Below are 18,492 nucleotides of genomic sequence, written 5' to 3'. Positions count from 1 at the left end.
TCGTTGAGGAAGATTATTAGATCCTTTCTGATTGGAAAGCTAGTAGATCGATCGACGTGTGCGTGCTACGATTTTGAAAAAAAAAAAAGAAAATATCAAAAATTATAACAATAATAAAAAACCAAATTCGTTATATCATTGAAAGGCGCCATCTTATAATTCCAGGAACATCAGGAAGTTGCAAAAAAGAGAAGGATATAAGTAAAGACGGTCAAAATAAGGTAGATCACTCGAATGTCAGTACGGAGTGCTGTAAACTTTGTGGTAAAAGCGTAGCGAACATAAAGAAACATATGAAATCACATTTCCCGGATAAATATCAATGTCAAATATGTATGATATCGTTGACGAGGTCTGACAATTTGAAAAGGCATATCAAATTGAAACACGGTATACGAGAGGGGTCCTTGATTTCACCGTTCATGCGTCTTGAGCCTAAACATTTTCTTGCAAAAGCGGAATCGGCCTATCTCACTTAACCTTTCGATCGAATAAAAAAAAAAAAAAAAAAAAAAAAAAAAAAAAAAAGAAAGAAAGGAAAGAAAATGAGAGTTCGATCGTGCGAGAACAAATCGAATCGACTTAAATTAATATTTCGCTCGAGTTCTCCCTTCCCGTAATAATATTTTCTACCAAAGAAAATAAAGAATTGATGTGGGACGAAAAGAGAGAGAGAGAGAGAGAGAGAGAGAGAGAGAGAGAGAGAGAGAGAGAGAGAGAGAGAGAGAGAGAGAGAGAGAGAGAGAGATTAAAAAAAGAAAAAGAAAGAAAGGAAACTATTGGGTTAAAGGAATTTTTTTTTCCAACGTTGATCACTACGATAATCGTTTTGTTAATGACAAAATGTTTCTACGATTGTTTCCTTTTTTTTTTCTTTTCGTTTTTTTTTCTCTTGTCTACTTAATGACTTTACTCAAACGCGAGATTAGTATAATCGAATCGGTCTTATGAGTAATAAGGACACCTTTCGTTTATACCAGCTTGATTAATTAATTGATCGATTAATTGATTAATTTGGACGATTCGATCGGTTATTTAATTAATTAATTAAGTAAATAAAACTCGTAGCAATTAATAGTTCCGCGAGAAATTATTCCTAAAGAAATAATTTATTATTATTCTTTTACTATCGTAATTTTAATATTTTTATAGATAATAATTTATATATGTGTCTTTTTTAATTGTAATTATAAGTGTGATTGGAATGGAAGGGATGGTAATTGGGTGAGGAAGGGTGGGAGGTAAAAAAAAAAAAGAGAAGAAAAGAAGGAGATGAAAAGAAAAAGTAGAAAACACGAGAAATTCCCTTCGCTCCCTTCAAAAAAAATTCGTTCGCGCCAATTAATCGTCTAGGATCTCACGCGAAAAAAAAAAACAAAAAAAAATAATATGAACGAGTATTAAAGTTCTCAATTTCATTTTTTTTTTCTTTTTTTTCATTATTTAAATCTTCGTTTATAAAATCGCCATTTACCTCCGACGCGCGTTTGAATTTGAGAGAGCACGCGTTCTCTCTCTCTCTCTCTCTCTCTCTCTCTCTCTCTCTCTCTCTCTCTCTCTCTCTCTCTGTCTCTCTCTTTCTCTCTCTCTCACTCAGTCACTCATTCACTCTTTCTCTCTCTCTCTTAATTTATTTTTATTTTTAATTTTTTTTTTCCCTTGGCGAGAAGAAGTTTTTCTCTCTCAATCTGAAGGATATTAAAATTCCTGTTTTATATAAATTTTATATATATATATATATATATATATATATATATATATATATCGATATTATTATATACGAGCGAGACATTTCTAATTTCAAGGATGTTTAGGACGGTCTCTTTTTATTTGCTTGAAAATTTATCTTTTTAAACTTATATATATATATATATATATATATATATATATATAAAATTCTATTTTATTTTATTTTATGTTCGTTCGATCATTTCGAGTTTTACGAATACATAAATTTTTTCTCACAAAATGGACAAGTTTCGAAAAAGAGACAGAGAGAGAGAGAGAGAGAGAGAGAGAGAGAGAGAGAGAGAGAGAGAGAGAGAGAGAGAGAGATCAAACGAGAATCGTCGCCCGTTCTCTTTTCTCTTCTATATTTCCTATCTTTTATATCTATCTATTTATTTATTTATTTATTTATTTATTTATATACTCGTTCGCTTATCGTGAATATGATAGTCATTCCGTGCTCGCGCGCGTTCGCACTCACGTACACTGACAGTACAATTATTGCATATATATATACATATATATATATGTATGTATACGAACATACATATATATATATATATTTATATATATCGCGAATATATGTATCTATATTTGATTTTAAGTAGCCTATATATATATTTTAATAATCCTATATATCCACGTTTTCTACAAAATGGAGAAAGATATTAATTAGAAGATACAATTAGATATTAGTTATTATAATTATATATATATATATTAGTTATTATTACTACTATTATTATTATTATTATTATTATTATTATTATTATTATTATTATTTATACGTATAATATTTATATATATATATACACATATACACATATTTATATTTATAAACGTAGGTTGTGAAAGGACGTCGAAGACTGAGAGAGGCAAAGCATAAGTTTTTGAGTTTTTCAGCGGGCTCGAACGGCCCGATTGAAAAATAATAAAATAGTCATGATGAAACTAGTCCCACGGTAGTCCGGCCCCGAATAGAGGTGGCTAATTAATGCGAAAAGGACGACTAATTCCTTTAACGTAGGCTTCTATTTAAACGGTGCCTTTTTCTTATCAGTAGCAATAAGAGAGACCTCGATTGATCGATATCGATAGATCGCGAAACGATTCTTTGAAAACTGTGCCTAAAATGCTGCCCTTAAAGGCTATCAAATTATATAAGTATATATATATATATATTCATATATATAAGTGTATATATATATATATATATATATATATATATATACATATCCTTGTGTCCTACGTTCGTCTACCTCACATTATCCTAACGTTCATCATTTTCTATTTTCGTTCTTTTTTATTATTATAATTATAATTATAATTATAATAATAATAATTATTATTATCATCATTTTTTATTTTCGTCCATTTCGATCTTTTCGATTATTTCGATTATTTTTACTTTCGTGATTTTTTATAATACTTTTTGGATTTGTTTTATTCTTTCTTTCTCTCTCTTTCTCTCTCTCTCTTTCTCTTTCTTTTTTTCTTTCTCCAGCCACCGTGTAATATCGTTTCCGTAGTTGAAAATTCACTTTCGCAACATTCCCAAATACAATGTAGTCGCAAAGCGCAAAAACGAAATCCTTTTTGATGGTAAAACGAACAGAAACAAACGTTTTTGATTGATTATACGTCAGTTGTGGTAGACGCCGAAAATTGAAATAGGTTCGCGTCCATACATCGAACTAGGTAAAACGATTAAAGAATGGGGCCCCTCTCGATTCTCGTCCCTGTCGCTGAAATCGTTGTATATATATACGATATATATACATACATACATATATACATAAATACAGAAATATATATATCGTATTTATACATACGATATATACGTACAGACATACATAAATACATAAATATATATATCGTACATGACAAATTTCATTACTCTGATATATATATATATATATATCATATATATATATCAAATATTTATAGATATACACAATATATTTTTATCGTCTACATACGATATATACGTACATACATACATAAATACATAAATATGTATATCGTGCGTGACAAATTTCATTACTCTGATATATATATATATGTATGTATATATATCATATTTACGTATATACATACCATATTTTTGTCATCTATTTAATTTTTTCCAATTTTTTACTTATCGCTCGCGAATATCTACATACATATGTATATATTTAATTTAGGTACATATATATATATATATATCGAGATTATAATTGAAGGTACAATACAATATTTTAAACTCGTTAGATATATTAATATATACTTACGCCTTTTATAAACGATCGTGTACCTGGATAATTAACTTTATACACTTCGACAATATTACGATACCTCTTTGTTAAAATAAGAATACATAGTTCAAAGTTCTCAGGTAACAATCAATATTCAAAGTACTTAATGTACTTTGAGAATATGTACCTTTAAGGTTTCTAATTCCTACAGTTCTCTTAGAAAATATATATCTACGAACTTTTTCAATGATATTCATGAAATTACTTGGATGATTGATCTTGTTTGTCTATCGAAAATCGACATAATTGATTCTATGTAATACGTAGAAAAAGAAAGAAAGAGAGAGAAAGAGAGAGAGAGAGAGAGAAATTATCCGTCTATGTGTGTGTGTATGTATTTGTGTCGACAAATCATTATCCCTCATTCGTTATGCGACCTTTCTAAGGTATGTAAATGGTTGGATAAATTAGCGTACTAAAACACGAAAAGAAACAACAACGAATAGAAGATTAGTATTGGATAATTATGAACATTGTTCATTCTAAAGACACCTCGTAATTCATTTTCAAAGCTTGTGTGTACATGTGTGTGTTTGTGTGTAAATGATGTATGATCGATAAAAAGCATAGCGTCGTTCTAACATATTTCTACATATGTTTAATATTTTACATATATAACGAAAGAAGTTGGGCCCTTGGGTGATTTCAACTTAGATTTGAATCACGAGATCCAACTGTTTTTTCTTCTAAATTCTATACACACACATACACGTATATTTTTTATTTTCTTTCTTTGTATTTCTTTCCATTTTTCTTCAGTGTATTCGGATGTATCGATTCGTCTGTGCATTTAATTACACTAGGCGCTCTTCATTAGCCTAATTACTTACTCTGGATAACTCTTTCTCTCTCTCTCTCTCTCTTTCTCTATCTTTCTTGCTTTTCACATTCTATCGAACGATTACATTTTTTCTTTTTCTCTTTTCTATATACATACATACATACATACATACATAGATTACGTACGAAATTACGTACGTACGATTACGTATATACGTATTATCGTTGAAGCAATCGGCACGGCGTAAACTTTTATCGTTGCTCTTTGAAATTTCAGCAATCTAGTCGTTCAGGATGCGTCCTTTCTTCGACTCCTTTTATCCGACTACGAATCAAAGCACGATTCAAAAAGCTCGAACTCTAGCCTCTCTCTTTCTCTTTCTTTCTATCTCTTTCTATTTATCTATCTTTCTCTCTCTCTCTTTCGAATTATGATTAGAAGATGATACAGAAGAAGAAGAGTTAGACGTGTACGATGTTTTTCAGGATTATAGGTAGAAACTGCTCTTCAAAGTTATAAATAGCAAGGATAGTTGCTATCCATTTCTTTCTTTCTTTCTTTCTTTCTTCTTTTTCTTTTTATTTATTTATTTTTCTTCATCTTTTTCTCTTTCCTTCTTTTTTTCTTCTGCTTCGTTTTCTTCTTCTTTTTCTTTCTTTTTTTTTTTCTTTTTCTTTTCTCTCTCGAAGCTCGACGCTCGATGGAATTCTCGAGAGACGAGACATAACAAACAGGACTTATCGATTTCCTTTTTCTGTCGGACTGTTAGAATTTATTTAGCGTTGTCTCGTTTCGTCGTTAATCACTCTCTGTAACCATCACCAAGAGCGGCCATTTTTTAATAATAATTACTGTTATTATTATAATTGTTATTGTTATTTATTATTTATTACTTTTATCGTCCTCTTCTTCTTTTTTTTTCTCTTCCTCAGAAAATATAATAAATAAACGATAATAGTAATAATAGTAATTAAATAATAATAATAGTAATAATAATGATATTTTTTCTAAGTAAATAATAATAATAATAATGATAATAATAATAATTATTATTATTTATTATTTTTATCGCCCTCTTTTTTTCTTCCTCAGAAAATATAATAAATAATAATAATAATTATTATTATTATTATTTATTATTTATTATTTTTGTCGTCCTCTTTGTTTTCTTCTTTTTCTTTTTCTCTTCCTTTTCCTCTTCCTCTTTAAAGTAATTTCAATGGCAAGTTAATTTCATATAAAACGATGAGAAATAGACCTCGTCCGATAATATAACCTCTCACAAAGGCCCATCTCTTCTCGAAATTACCATCTTTTATCATGCGCGAAAATGACTATGTCGTGTTTATTTATTATTGCTGTGATCCATCGATCATAAATAAAATCTATGAAATGGTCAGAATTTACACAAAAGCTATACGTTTATCCCAATTATTTTACCCTCTGTTAAAGGGACCCTCTTCTTTAGAAATCAGGTGTTTACTTCTTATTTTTTTCTTTTCCTTTTTTTCTTTTTTAATTCTTTTTTTTCGATAACTAAGAGTTTCTTCTGTCGACTTTTTTTGAATCTCTTTTATATTTCTCTTACATATATATATATATTTTTTTCTTTCAATATATTTTACTTAATATTAAATATGTTAGGTAAATATATTTAAATATTTTATTTAACAGTCGTCGGATTATTTACATACTTGAAACCTAACATAATTTGTTCGTTTAGTATCTCGACTCATAATTAAACTAATCGCCAGACATATATATATATATATATATATATATATATAGAGCCATCGAACGAACAATTCTCGTTGTTATTCGCAAATAATTCATTAAATCCATTCGTGTACGTTCCTTCGATCGATAATAGTCCAAACAATTTTTTATCCAACGATCAATCGATCCGTTTCAATGGTTCTTACGCTTGTCTCACTCGAAGTATCTTTTATAAATTTTTTTTTTGAATACATTCAAAGAACGTGTCTTATCTCGTAGAGGATCGATCATAGATCGATTTCTTTTATGGAATAGTTAAAACGACTTTGTTCATCGTTGAGAATGTATATCTTAGCTATCATCATTCTCGAGGATGCATTGATGTAACTCTAAGAATAAAGATAAAAAAGAAACGAGACACAAATGGAGACAGATAGATAGATAAAAAGAAAGAAAGAAAGAGAGAGAGAGAACTAGAGAGGGGTGAATGAAAAGAAACTAAGCTTTGATTATAAAGCTCGAGAATAAAGCTACTCTTTTCGAAATAAATATATATATAAATATATTCTATATATATCTATATATATATACACAACACATACCTACATAGATATTTACCTATATACATACACACGTATATACATACATATATAAATTATAGAATTTTGTCGAGTAGAGAACTCGACATATTTTACGAAGTTATCAATCGTTTAATATTCCTGAAGTAAGGTTGACGACGTGCCTTGAGTAAGCAGATGGATCGATAGTTAACAGAGGAATCATACAAGAAAAGATAGAGAAAGAGAGAAAATAAGTGAGTGAGTGAGTGAGTGAGTGAGTGACTGAGTGAGTAGGAGGTAGTTTCAAAAATAAGCTTCTTACAGCTCTACAGATATATATATATATATATATATATATATATATATATATCCTTAAGAAGTTATATATATATATATATTTCCTTATTACGTAGGCGTGTACCTAACGGCTGGTTGGTAGATGATGGTTGAAGTGGTTGAAAGAAAGTGGTTTTCTGAAAAACGAACGGTTGGGTAGGATAAGAGAGATAGGAAGAGAAGGAGGAGGAGAGAGGAGGAAGGGTTGGATAAGAGGTTGAAGGTTTTTCGATAAGAGGATCAACCTGTAAGACGCGTACTCGTACTACATAAAGAAAGTTTCGTTTTCCTCGAACACGCAACAAGAGACTTTACCATCCTTTCTTATTTCTTGTTCTATCTTTAAACTTCTTAGTGTTTAGTCAATGGAATAGAATCGGTCTGTCGATGTACTTATTTTATTCCACGTACCCCCTCTGGATCACGATCGCAACGAAAAAAGAGAAACAATGTAAAGAGAACGAAAGAAAATGGAGAAAGTAAGAATTAAGAAACGAATGTTAACTCTTTTTGTTGACCCTTTGAATTTTATTATTTTTCAAATATGGCTACATTTTTATTTCTTTTTTTCTTTTCTTCTCTTCTTTTCAATTAGTTTCTAAATCGATTCAGACATTCATCAGATTTCTCATAGTCTTGTATCGTTGCTATTATTCTTTTTTTTTTCTTTTTTGTTTATTATTACACGTATCTTAAAAAATGTAAATCTTTAACTATCATCTCCGTCGTTGGCTGTCAAAGAGCGATGTAACGTAATAAAAAATCATAATGAACGATAAATTAATATTAGTAATCATTTATAAAGAGGAAATTAGTTAGAAAAGTAATATGTTTCGATCGCAAAGAGTTAACATTGTGATTTAATGACGGAGAAATTTCGCGTTGTCTCTTACGTTCTTGATACCTTAATTATTGGAAATTAATTATGCTATCAGTTTGCCACTTTCTCTCTCTCTCTCTCTCTCTCTCTCTCTCTCTCTCTCTCTCTCTCTCTCTCCTGAATTGTTACATCAAAAGATTCCTCCGATCGATCTTATCTATTATCATACTCGCCTTTTCTATTCCTTTTTTTATTCTCTTCTCCAACACTTTAACCCGAAAGTAAATCTTTTGCCATTTCAAACAACAGTACATCATTATTTCCGTGATTAATTAAGAACAATGATAAACAAACGCGGAGATATTGTTGAATCGTTAGCGTTAATCGATTATAGGGAAGGAGAATTAAAAAAAAAAATAAAAAATAAAAAAATAATAAAAAGAGGAAGAAGTGTAAAGGCTAGCTAGCTCTGCGTATACAACGTTTTCGTTCTAGAGTAAAAGGGTTGTTGACGAGCAGGCGGAATGGGGAAGGGGAGTGAAAGAGAGAATAGTATAGAAACAGGAGGGGGTGGGAGGAGGGACTCTTTATATCTAACGTAACGGTTACGTCAGCGGTTCAACGTAACAATAGAAAAGAGAGAGAGAAATAACGAGAAAGAGAAAGAGAAAGAGAAAGAGAAAGAGAGATTGTTCGAATAAAACATTCATAGATCGTAACTTTAGTATCAGATTCTTTGGTAGCAGCCACGTGTGAATTTGGTACGCAAGTCGACTTTGAAAAAAAAAAAAAAAGCAAGGTTTCTCTCTCTTTCTTTCTTTCTCTTTGCGTGCATCTCCGTGGAAAATATTAAAGCTTTGTTAGGAGTGGGGGTTCGAGAGGGTGGATGGGAGGAAGAGAAGGGAGTGGTTGATAGAGTGGGGGAGTAAAACTAGCGACCTGGAATCTGTAATCGTTGTTGCTTTTCTTTTTACGCCGATGGAATCACGCACGTACAATACACACATACACAAAACGTGCTTACGCTCCTCCTGCGTTCATGTAGTTTAGTTGAATACGTTGGAGGAAGTTCTAAAGAAAAAAGAAAAAAAAAAAGAGGGAGAGGGTAAAGTCTGCATCCCCTTTCATCGTTCCTCCACCCCTTATATTCGCATCCTCCTGCTTTCTATATAGCCTCTCTCTCACCCTCTCTCTCTCTTTCTCTCTCTTTCTCCTTCTAACCTACAGTAATAAAGAGTAGCCTTGTAATCGATGATAGTCGGTTGCATATGTCGAGTTTTCACGATATACAGATCGATCCAACCGTTGTGTCCCTTTCTTCAATTCCCTCCTCTTTTTTCTCCTCTCTTCTCCTCTCCTCTCCTCTCCTCTCCTCTCTTCTCCTCTCTTCTCTTCTCTTCTCTTCTTTTCTCCCTTTCTAATTCACCCTCTCTCTATCTCTTTTTTCTCACCGTATTAACGGTTGCCTCGCCTGCCCAAAGTTCTCGTCGTCTTTCCCTTTAGAAAAAGAGGGAGAGAGAGAGAGAGAGAGAAAGAGTGAGACGAGGTGAGGCTAGCAAACGCCAGCTGGGAACCAGCATCCTCCCTATCTGTACCTCCCTTTTCCCCCTTTTTGGCCACTCTCCCTCGAGGGATGATGATATGTTAGGGCCGACGAGTCACTGTCCTCGCATTAGGGTATAAATCCCGTTCTCTCGCTTATGGCTCTTTGCAGCTACGTAGGTCCATTTCTATTGCTATGTATGTTTGTATGTATGTATATATGTATGTATGTATATATGTATGTATGAATATATGTATCTAACGGTGTGTCCAGGACAATGTACAGTTTCAAATATCAAACCGTTGATTTTCGTCGAACAGCTGTTTTTCGATGGACTTCGTTTTATTTCACTGTTATTTATTAACATCGTCGTACTATTTTATCACTCGATCAACTCTACTCTCTTGTATATCTCTGTCGTTCGTTCGATTTAAAAAAATTTTTCTCTATATTTTTGTTAGATTTTCTTCCTCTTTCTTTTTCTTTTTTTTTTTTTGTACTTTCATATAGGAGAGAACGAGATTAAATTATTATTATTTTTTTTTTTTTATAACTTACTTCGTCTAGTCGTTTAGAAACGTCGATGAGAGTAAGCACGAGAAGAAAATGGTAAATGTAGAAAATCTCTCTCTTTCTCTCTTTTTCTCTCTCTTTCTCTTTCTCTTTCACATAAATGAAATTCATTCTGCTGTACTTTAGTTAAGATAGGATAGGATAGCTCATAAAACGTACTGTAGAAAAGCTCCTATCGTAAAGTGGAAATATTTTGCAAAGTCGCCTTGGCCTTTTCAATTCGGTGCCAAGAGAAACAACAATAAAATACTCATTCGTCTCTGTCTTGTCGACTTGACGAAAGCCATTTTTGATTCATTCTTAGGAATCTTTTCTTGAACGTTGAAAAATACGATCGGGATATCATGATCGAGACATAAATCATCTTTCTCTCTCTCTCTTTCTCTTTCGAAAGGTTGGGTTCCTTTCGCATTAGAGAAAGCATACATCTCAAAACGATTTCGAACGAACGAAAGTATCTATCACTACCGAAAGAAAAGATATGTATAAAAATAAGTTTCTCGATCGTTAAAACGTACTTCTTTCTTTAAAAAAAGAAAAAAAAAATCTCTAATTCTAATTCCTTCGCAGTGATCGCGTTAGAATTATTTAGATTATATTAATAAAGATGATTAGGTATCCATACGCGTACACACACATACGTTATATATACATTATAATATCCATACTTAAGTGTACATATATACATATATATATATTGTGAAAGATCTCTGTCTCTGTTTCTCCTTTGAGAAAACGAAAACTTCCACTTTCTCGCGTGTTCTCTTACGCTTCTTGTTACGTATCATGCTTCAAATTCGTTTATACCTTCGAAACTCTCCGAAGTGTGTTATGTTTAGGTTAGGGGTTGGAGGGTTCGAAGCTTGGGAGAGGAAGACGGAATAGTAAGGGTTGATAGGTGGAAGGAACGAGATTTGTGCACGTGTACAACGAGAAGCTTTACCGTTTCGCTCTATTCGAGTTTATTCTTGTTGGTGTTAGTACTACTAGTAGAAGCGTTAAAAGGGGGGTAGTGGGTGGAAAGTGCGAAGACCGTTTGACGACATTTACGTTCAGCTGACATTAGATGACGAAAGTTTCGAAAAGCTTAAAGTACCAATGGCAAATGCTTTCCTTTGCTTAGAGGATTAACTACTGAGAAGTGATTATTGCATTTATATATATATATATATATATATTTCGTATATTCAAATTTCCATCGTCGAAATATTTTTCGCAAGAAGCTACTAATAAGTCAATTACAATTTGTCTTCTTTTTTTTCTTTCTTTTTTTTGTTTCCCCCTTTTTTCTATTATTATTATTATTATTCGCGAGAACTCGAGAGAAATCATCATTTTTGAATTATACGATTTTTCTATCGATTTCTTCGAATTCTTTTTATTTCATTTTTAACAATGTCCCTTGATAACAAAAAAAAAGAAAAAAAGAAAGAAAGAAAGAAATATAAAGCTCTTGTTAACAAACGTTAGAAAGAAATAATATAGTTGGAAAATATGACTCGGATTAATTTTGTAATTTTACTGAAATTTCTTACTTCCATCGTTTCTACTTTTTAAAATCTATATAGTTCCTCGAGATAGGGAGATGTCGAAGGTTAATAAAGTCGTATCGAACGATTTCAACGTACGTATATATGTAGTTAGATCGACAATATTCTCTGACAATGGCTTTTGATTTTGGTGAGACATCGTCAGTTCGAATAAACGAGATCTCTCTCATTCGCGTCATTCGGTACCCTAATCGTTCCACTTCTTTTTTGCCTTTTTTCTCTTTTCTTTTTTTCCTTCCTTCCTTCCTTTTTTTTTTTTTTTTATCGAATATCTCAAATCGCGAAGAGACAAAGGATCAAAACCGACGTAGCGTCATCGATTCTCGTTTCATATTGGACAGTTCCTCTTCTGTTTGATGGCTCGTTCTTTTTCTATTCTTCTTCGACACACACACACACACACACACACACACACACACACACACACATTTTCTCTCTGTCTATCTTTTTACGTATCTTTTGATCTCAAATCGATCAATTGATTGACCGATCATGGATTAAAAATGAACGTGATCCTCATGTTTTATTTTATTTCCTTATTTTACTTTTTCTATCATTATTTATTTTATTTTTATTTTATTCTTCTATCATCTTTATATATTTCTTTATATTGGAAAAACGCGAAGGATATTCAGTCGAGTAATTATACGGTTTCTATTATTAAATGGTAGGGAGAAATTTAAAAATTTTGAATTATTTAATTCGTTTAAAAAAGAACAAAGTAAATGTTAGATATTCGATGGCCCTATATTTCTTTAGTCTTATTTTTTTTTGTTTTATTTCTTTCTTTCTTTCTATCTCATATCTCTCGATATATTCGTATTTAATTTCTCATCCTTTTTATTTATCATTCTTTCTATTTCGCATTATATTTTATTTCTTGTAAGTTAGTTCTGTTATAAAATGGTGCACTTTGCTAAAGAAAGATGTTTGTTTCATACGCGTTGTTTTCATCCTAGTTTCTCTCTTGACATCCTTTCATTTCTTTTTATCCTTCTCGAAAGTTTCTTCCCTTGAAAATAAAATGAAAGAAGAGAAAGAGAGAGAGAAAGAGAGAGAGAGAGAGAGAGAAAAAAAAGGAACAAAAAAAAAGAAACAAAAATTAGGGAAACTATGCGACAAATGCGTGCACATACACATATACATACATGTACACTCAAGTGCCATAATAATCATACCGAGATCGTATAGAAAAATGATCTCCGAAACAAAGGAAATTTTTTAACTGTAATTTTATATATATATATAATACATATATTTATATAAGTATATCCTCTTTTATCGATTAACTCTTTCGAAGACAATCATCAATCATCCTTTTACCATTTTATTTTGTCATCGTTTTTAGTGTATCAATTAAATTTAGGATTGTATTCCTATATATATATATATAAATATAATAATAATAATGATTATAATAATAACAAAAATTAAAAAAAAGATACAGCACCTATTAGGAGTTAAGCGTGATATTTAAATATCGAGCGAAATATAAGAAAGAAAATTAAAAAAAAAAAAATAAAAAAAATAAAAAAAAGATACGAACGAACGAACGAACGGACGAACGGACGAACGAACGAACGAACGAACGTACAAACGAACGAATAAATTATTGTAATATTTTTGTACTAAAGAGATTTGTGAAATAAAAACATAATGATGAATGAAATAGAATTCGTGATGGATCACGGAGTGTGTATATTTTGTGCTCTATCGTTGCTTGACTCTTTCTTTCTCTCTCTTTCTATCTCTCTTTCTCTGTAACTTTCACTATATCTTTCTTATGGTTTACATAAAAAATGCGTGCTTAATCATCTTCGAATAATTTGAAAGTCACGAGACGATTTAAACTCCATCGATATTTATCCTTTTAAAAGATTGTCCTTTTAAATTATTTCTTATATATTTATCCATTAAAAATTTTGTATTTCTTTCATATATTTATCCTTTTAAAGATCTATATCTTTTTTTTTTTCTTTATTTTTGTTTTTTTCTTCTTTTTAAATTTCTTATTCCGAGTGCTACTTACGAAATAAAAAATGATAGATTCATTTTGATTTTGTTGATAAATCTCTCTCTCTCTCTCTCTCTCTCTCTCTCTCTCTCTTTCATTTTTCTTTATTTATCTTTTTATCTATCTTTGTCTATCTTTCTATCTATCATTTCTTTATTTCTTTTTTCTTCTCTCTCTCTCTCTCTCTCTTTTTTAAATTACAAATAAGCGAGAAGGAAATTGTAATCGACGCCTAACCGTATACATATATCCATATACATAAACATACATACATGCATACATAAGTGCATAAATGCATATACACGTACATACACACGTACACGCATGCACAAATACATGCGAGAATCTGGTCGACTAACAAAGAATAATGATGTCCCGTATTACTACTACTACTACTACTCTACTACTACTACTACTACTACTCTACTACTACTACTACTACTACTACTACTACTCTACTACTACTACTACTACTACTACTACTACTACTACTACTACTACTACTACTACTACTACTAACACTAAAGGTACTCATAATTACTGTTAATAATAATATTAATAATAATAGTAATAATAATAATAGTAATAATAATAATAGTAATAGTAATAATAATCCTGTGTATATATATACATATATACATATAAACAGTGATATTTATATGTGTATAAAGTTTTTATTTTCAGTGATAATAAATATATATATATATATACGATTAATTTTATCTATGTAAATAATTAACAAACGCGAACGATTAATTTATTTTTTTCCCTTAATGTTTATTAAGAATGACATGTTTTTAAAAAAGATCGATACGATCGAATCTCTCTCTCTCTCTCTCTCTCTCTCTCTCACTCCTAATATTTATCTTTCATTCTTTCTTCATGGATTCAACATAGACACGCTTATCTCATCGATCGCAAAAATAACCTTTGACCTTTTAACCGAATAGATGTAACAACAAGCAGACGAATATTATTTAGAGCGAAGCTCTAGTTCGAGAGAGAATAAAGGGTGGAAAATCGAATGTATAATGGTTCTCGATCGATAACGTCGATATTGCACCATAGACTTGTTTATTGCTAAAGAGAGAGAGATAGAAAGAGAAAGAGAGTGAGAGAGAGAGAGAGAGAGAGAGAGAGAGAGAGAGAGAGAGAGAGTGAGGGTGAGGGTGACACACAGAGAGAAAGAGAAAGGGAGAGAGAGATAGAGAAAGAGTGAGAGAGTGAGAGAGAAAGGTAGAAGAGAAAAGCGATCTATAACACACGCGAAAATCACGCTTTTTGGGGTTTCACGCTGAATTGGGTATCGAGCTCGTGCCATCAACCAAAGTCCTTCGAATTTTCGATACACTCGACTCTCCGAAGCTTTTTTTTTTCTTTTTTCTTTTTTCTCTTTCGCTTTTTAACCTTCTCTTTTTTTCTTATTTTATTCGTATCTTTTATTCTTTTTTCTTTTTATTTTTTTATTTTCACCAGGAACTGGTAAACAATTCTTTTCTCTCTCTCTCTCTCTCTCTCTCTCTCTCTCTTTATTTGTCTTTTTCGTTCTCTTTCTCACTCAATCCATATTTGTATTTTATTTTATATATTTTTGATAGCTACACGGTATATTCCATAAAATATTATTTCAACGTATTTGAGTTGGTATAATGTTGGATATCTGTATTGTACGTGACTCGATTGTATTATTACAGATTCGAGTGTTCGATTATTCGTTAAGGACCTTGATGTTGTTGGCGATCATGAAAAAGTTCATATATAAGCGATAAGAAAAAGCAATCTTTTTGATATTTCTTTTTTTTCTTCTTCTTCTTTTTGTTCTTCTGTTTTCATGTAAATCGAATCTCCTTCGAGCCGTACAAATGGCTCTCCGGGGCTCCATTTCAAAAAGGCTGAAAGAACAAGTCGGAATTTAAGTCGAAGAAAACCTATTTTTGATTTCGAATGAAAATTTACTTTGTTGTTTGTTTTAGTCCAGCGATATTTTTAATTTTTCAATTCTCTCTTTTTTTTCTTTTTTCTTCATTGTCGGAAACGACGAGATTTCGTTTAATGCAAGTCCATCGGAATTTTATTCAACACAAATCGATTTTATAGAAAATATAATCGACCTGCGACATTTATTTCGAGAGTATTTTCTTCGACTTTTTTCTTTCTTTCTTTCTTTCTTTTTTTTTTTCCTTTTTTTTTCAGAGAAACGGAGCCTTGAAATTTCTCTTCTTTATTATATATATATATTTCTGTTTTTTTTGTTTTTAACGTGTACTAACAAAATTATATAACAAAAATTTAGGTACGACGTGGAAGATCGATCGAAACACGATCAATTCTCTTTGTTTATAATTACAAACACAAGCTTTCATTCATCTCTTTTATTTCCTTGCCATCCTGTCTACTCCATCTCTCCCTTTTTCTTCTCATTTCCGTTAAATCATGCTAGCTTCCTTGATATATTCTTTCCAGAGATTCATTAAATTTACTTTCTCCGGAATAAAATTAAACTTAACGAATATTTATATATATATATATATAAGAAAAAATAAAAAAAAAACACAAGAAAAAAGAATAAAACAAAATAAACGAGCGAACGAATAAATCTCGATAAAAAAAAATATATATATATATATATTATATATAAACTCGAGTCACATTTTTATAGCGTATACAATTTTACTAATTGTGAATATTTTTTATAAGTTTAATATTTCTTTTTCTTCTTTTTCTTTTTATTTATCTATTTTTTTTTTCTTTTTCTTTCTCTCTTCATTTCATCGGTATCGTCAAGAAATATTGACTCTTTTAACTTTGAACTGATAACAGTTATTTCTATGAATTTAATCGCACATGATTAAACTGTGTTTGCATTTAAAGGAAAAAGATAGAGTTATTAATAATAAAAATATTAATAAAAATATTCGTTCGCGATTAATATATTGGATAAAGGATCGATCGGAGATCTTCCTTAGAAAACACGAAGTACTAATTTTTTATGTATATTTATATATATATATAAATATAGAAATTATTAGAATTATATATATATATCTATGTATGTATGTAGAAGTAGTAATTCTATATCTTTTTCTTTTTTCCTTTTTTTTTTCGCGATAAAGAGTGAGATATAGAATATCTCTTCAAAGTAATTTTGATATCATCTTTCACGATAAAGGAATTAATTGATACTTTAAGTGTTCTTATTCCACTTTTAAAGCTTTCCTGGATTGACGTTTCAGGATTATAAATTTATGGGAAAAAAAAAGAAAAAAAAATGAATTATAAAAATAAAGAGAGAAAAAGAAATTCACATCCCTGGACACACGTAAAAGCTCCATCGTCCTACCTGCTTTCTTCCATCGTCTCTTTCCTTTTTTTCTTTTTCTTTTATTTCATTTTTTTGTATTTTTTTATTTTTATTTATTTTTTTATCGGCTTCGTCTTCTAAGCTTTGTACTCATCTATCTATCTATTTATCTATCTATTTATCTATCTATCTATCTATCTATCTATCTTTCTTACTCGTACACACAGATCATAAAATAGATATATTTATATATGTATGTATGTATGTATGAATATATCTGTTTTGATTTATTTCTGAAAGATTTATTTATATGTTACATAATCGACACGAATTCCCACACGCACACAATTAAACCGGCTCTCTAACCGAAAAATTGCAATGGCATAGCACGACACACGCGTCTCTAACGTTTTCAAACGCGGCACGCGCTCATATCGCTGGGAAGAAAAGTGGTTTTTGGTAAAAGGAAGAAAATTGTTATTTAACTTTTTGCGGGAGTGGTGTTTCATATATATATATATTTAACTGTGGGTGCTGTGTGTACAAACTTACAAATAAAAATAAAAAAAGAAAACATTCTATATGTATGTGTATATATATTTTTTTATATATTTACTTATTTCTATATATATATATATATATATATATATATATATATATATGGGAGCTAGGTTGATCGTGGTAGAAGCGGCACATTTTTGGAAAAAAGAAAATCAAAAACTAAATACGAAACAAATAATAACAAACAGGGTCTCTGTAGAACAGAGAAAAAGAGAGAGAGAGAGAGAGAGAGAGAGAGAGAGAAAGAGAAAGGAAGAGGGAGATAAAAAGAACAAAAAAAAAATAGAATGTAAAAGAGAGTGAGAGCTGTGTCGAGAGAGTTTGAGGGACACAAGGGATAGGGGTTAGTAGAGGGTGCGAAAAAAAAAATGCTGGGGATGCTTTCTGGTTTCTGGCGGAAACAAAGCGTAGCGCGGGAGATTCTAATAACGAAGTAAAAAGTAGTAGTAATAAAAAAAAAATTTATAGAAAAGAAATAAAAAAGAAAAAAGAAGAACAGAATAGGACAAAGGCAAATAAACCAAAAAAAAAAAATAATAAAAAAATAAAGAAATGATTATGTGTATATGTATAGCCTACGATGAAAGGGAAAACGCGTGTAATAGGAATGATAGAGGGGGTAGGGGAGGAGAGGGGAGGGAATAGGAGGGTGAAATGGAAAGGGTAAAGGAGATAACGAAACGAAAATTGGAATTAAAACGTAGATTGGAAGTAA

At 30.8% G+C, this 18,492-nt stretch overlaps 1 protein-coding gene across 16 annotated transcripts in view; it reads left to right on the top strand.

The window, feature by feature from the left end:
- Positions 1–18,492, top strand: part of LOC127071194 (protein tramtrack, beta isoform) — a 75,211-nt gene that overhangs the window by 18,398 nt on the left and 38,321 nt on the right. The window contains exon 5 of one of the 16 annotated variants that reach the window (XM_051010179.1): positions 166–718. The exons of the other annotated variants lie outside the window; for them this stretch is intronic. Within the exon in view, the coding sequence (XP_050866136.1) occupies positions 166–479 (314 nt within the window). The 3' untranslated portion in view covers positions 480–718. Of the gene's footprint in view, positions 1–165; positions 719–18,492 lie in introns of those variants that run through there. 16 annotated transcript variants of the gene reach the window in all.

The sequence above is a fragment of the Vespula vulgaris genome, chromosome 21 (genome assembly GCF_905475345.1).
Source record: "Vespula vulgaris chromosome 21, iyVesVulg1.1, whole genome shotgun sequence".
Classification (NCBI taxonomy): Eukaryota; Metazoa; Arthropoda; class Insecta; order Hymenoptera; family Vespidae; genus Vespula; species Vespula vulgaris.
The sequence above is the reverse complement of the archived record's forward strand: the minus strand, read 5'-3'. Positions and strand labels throughout refer to the sequence as shown.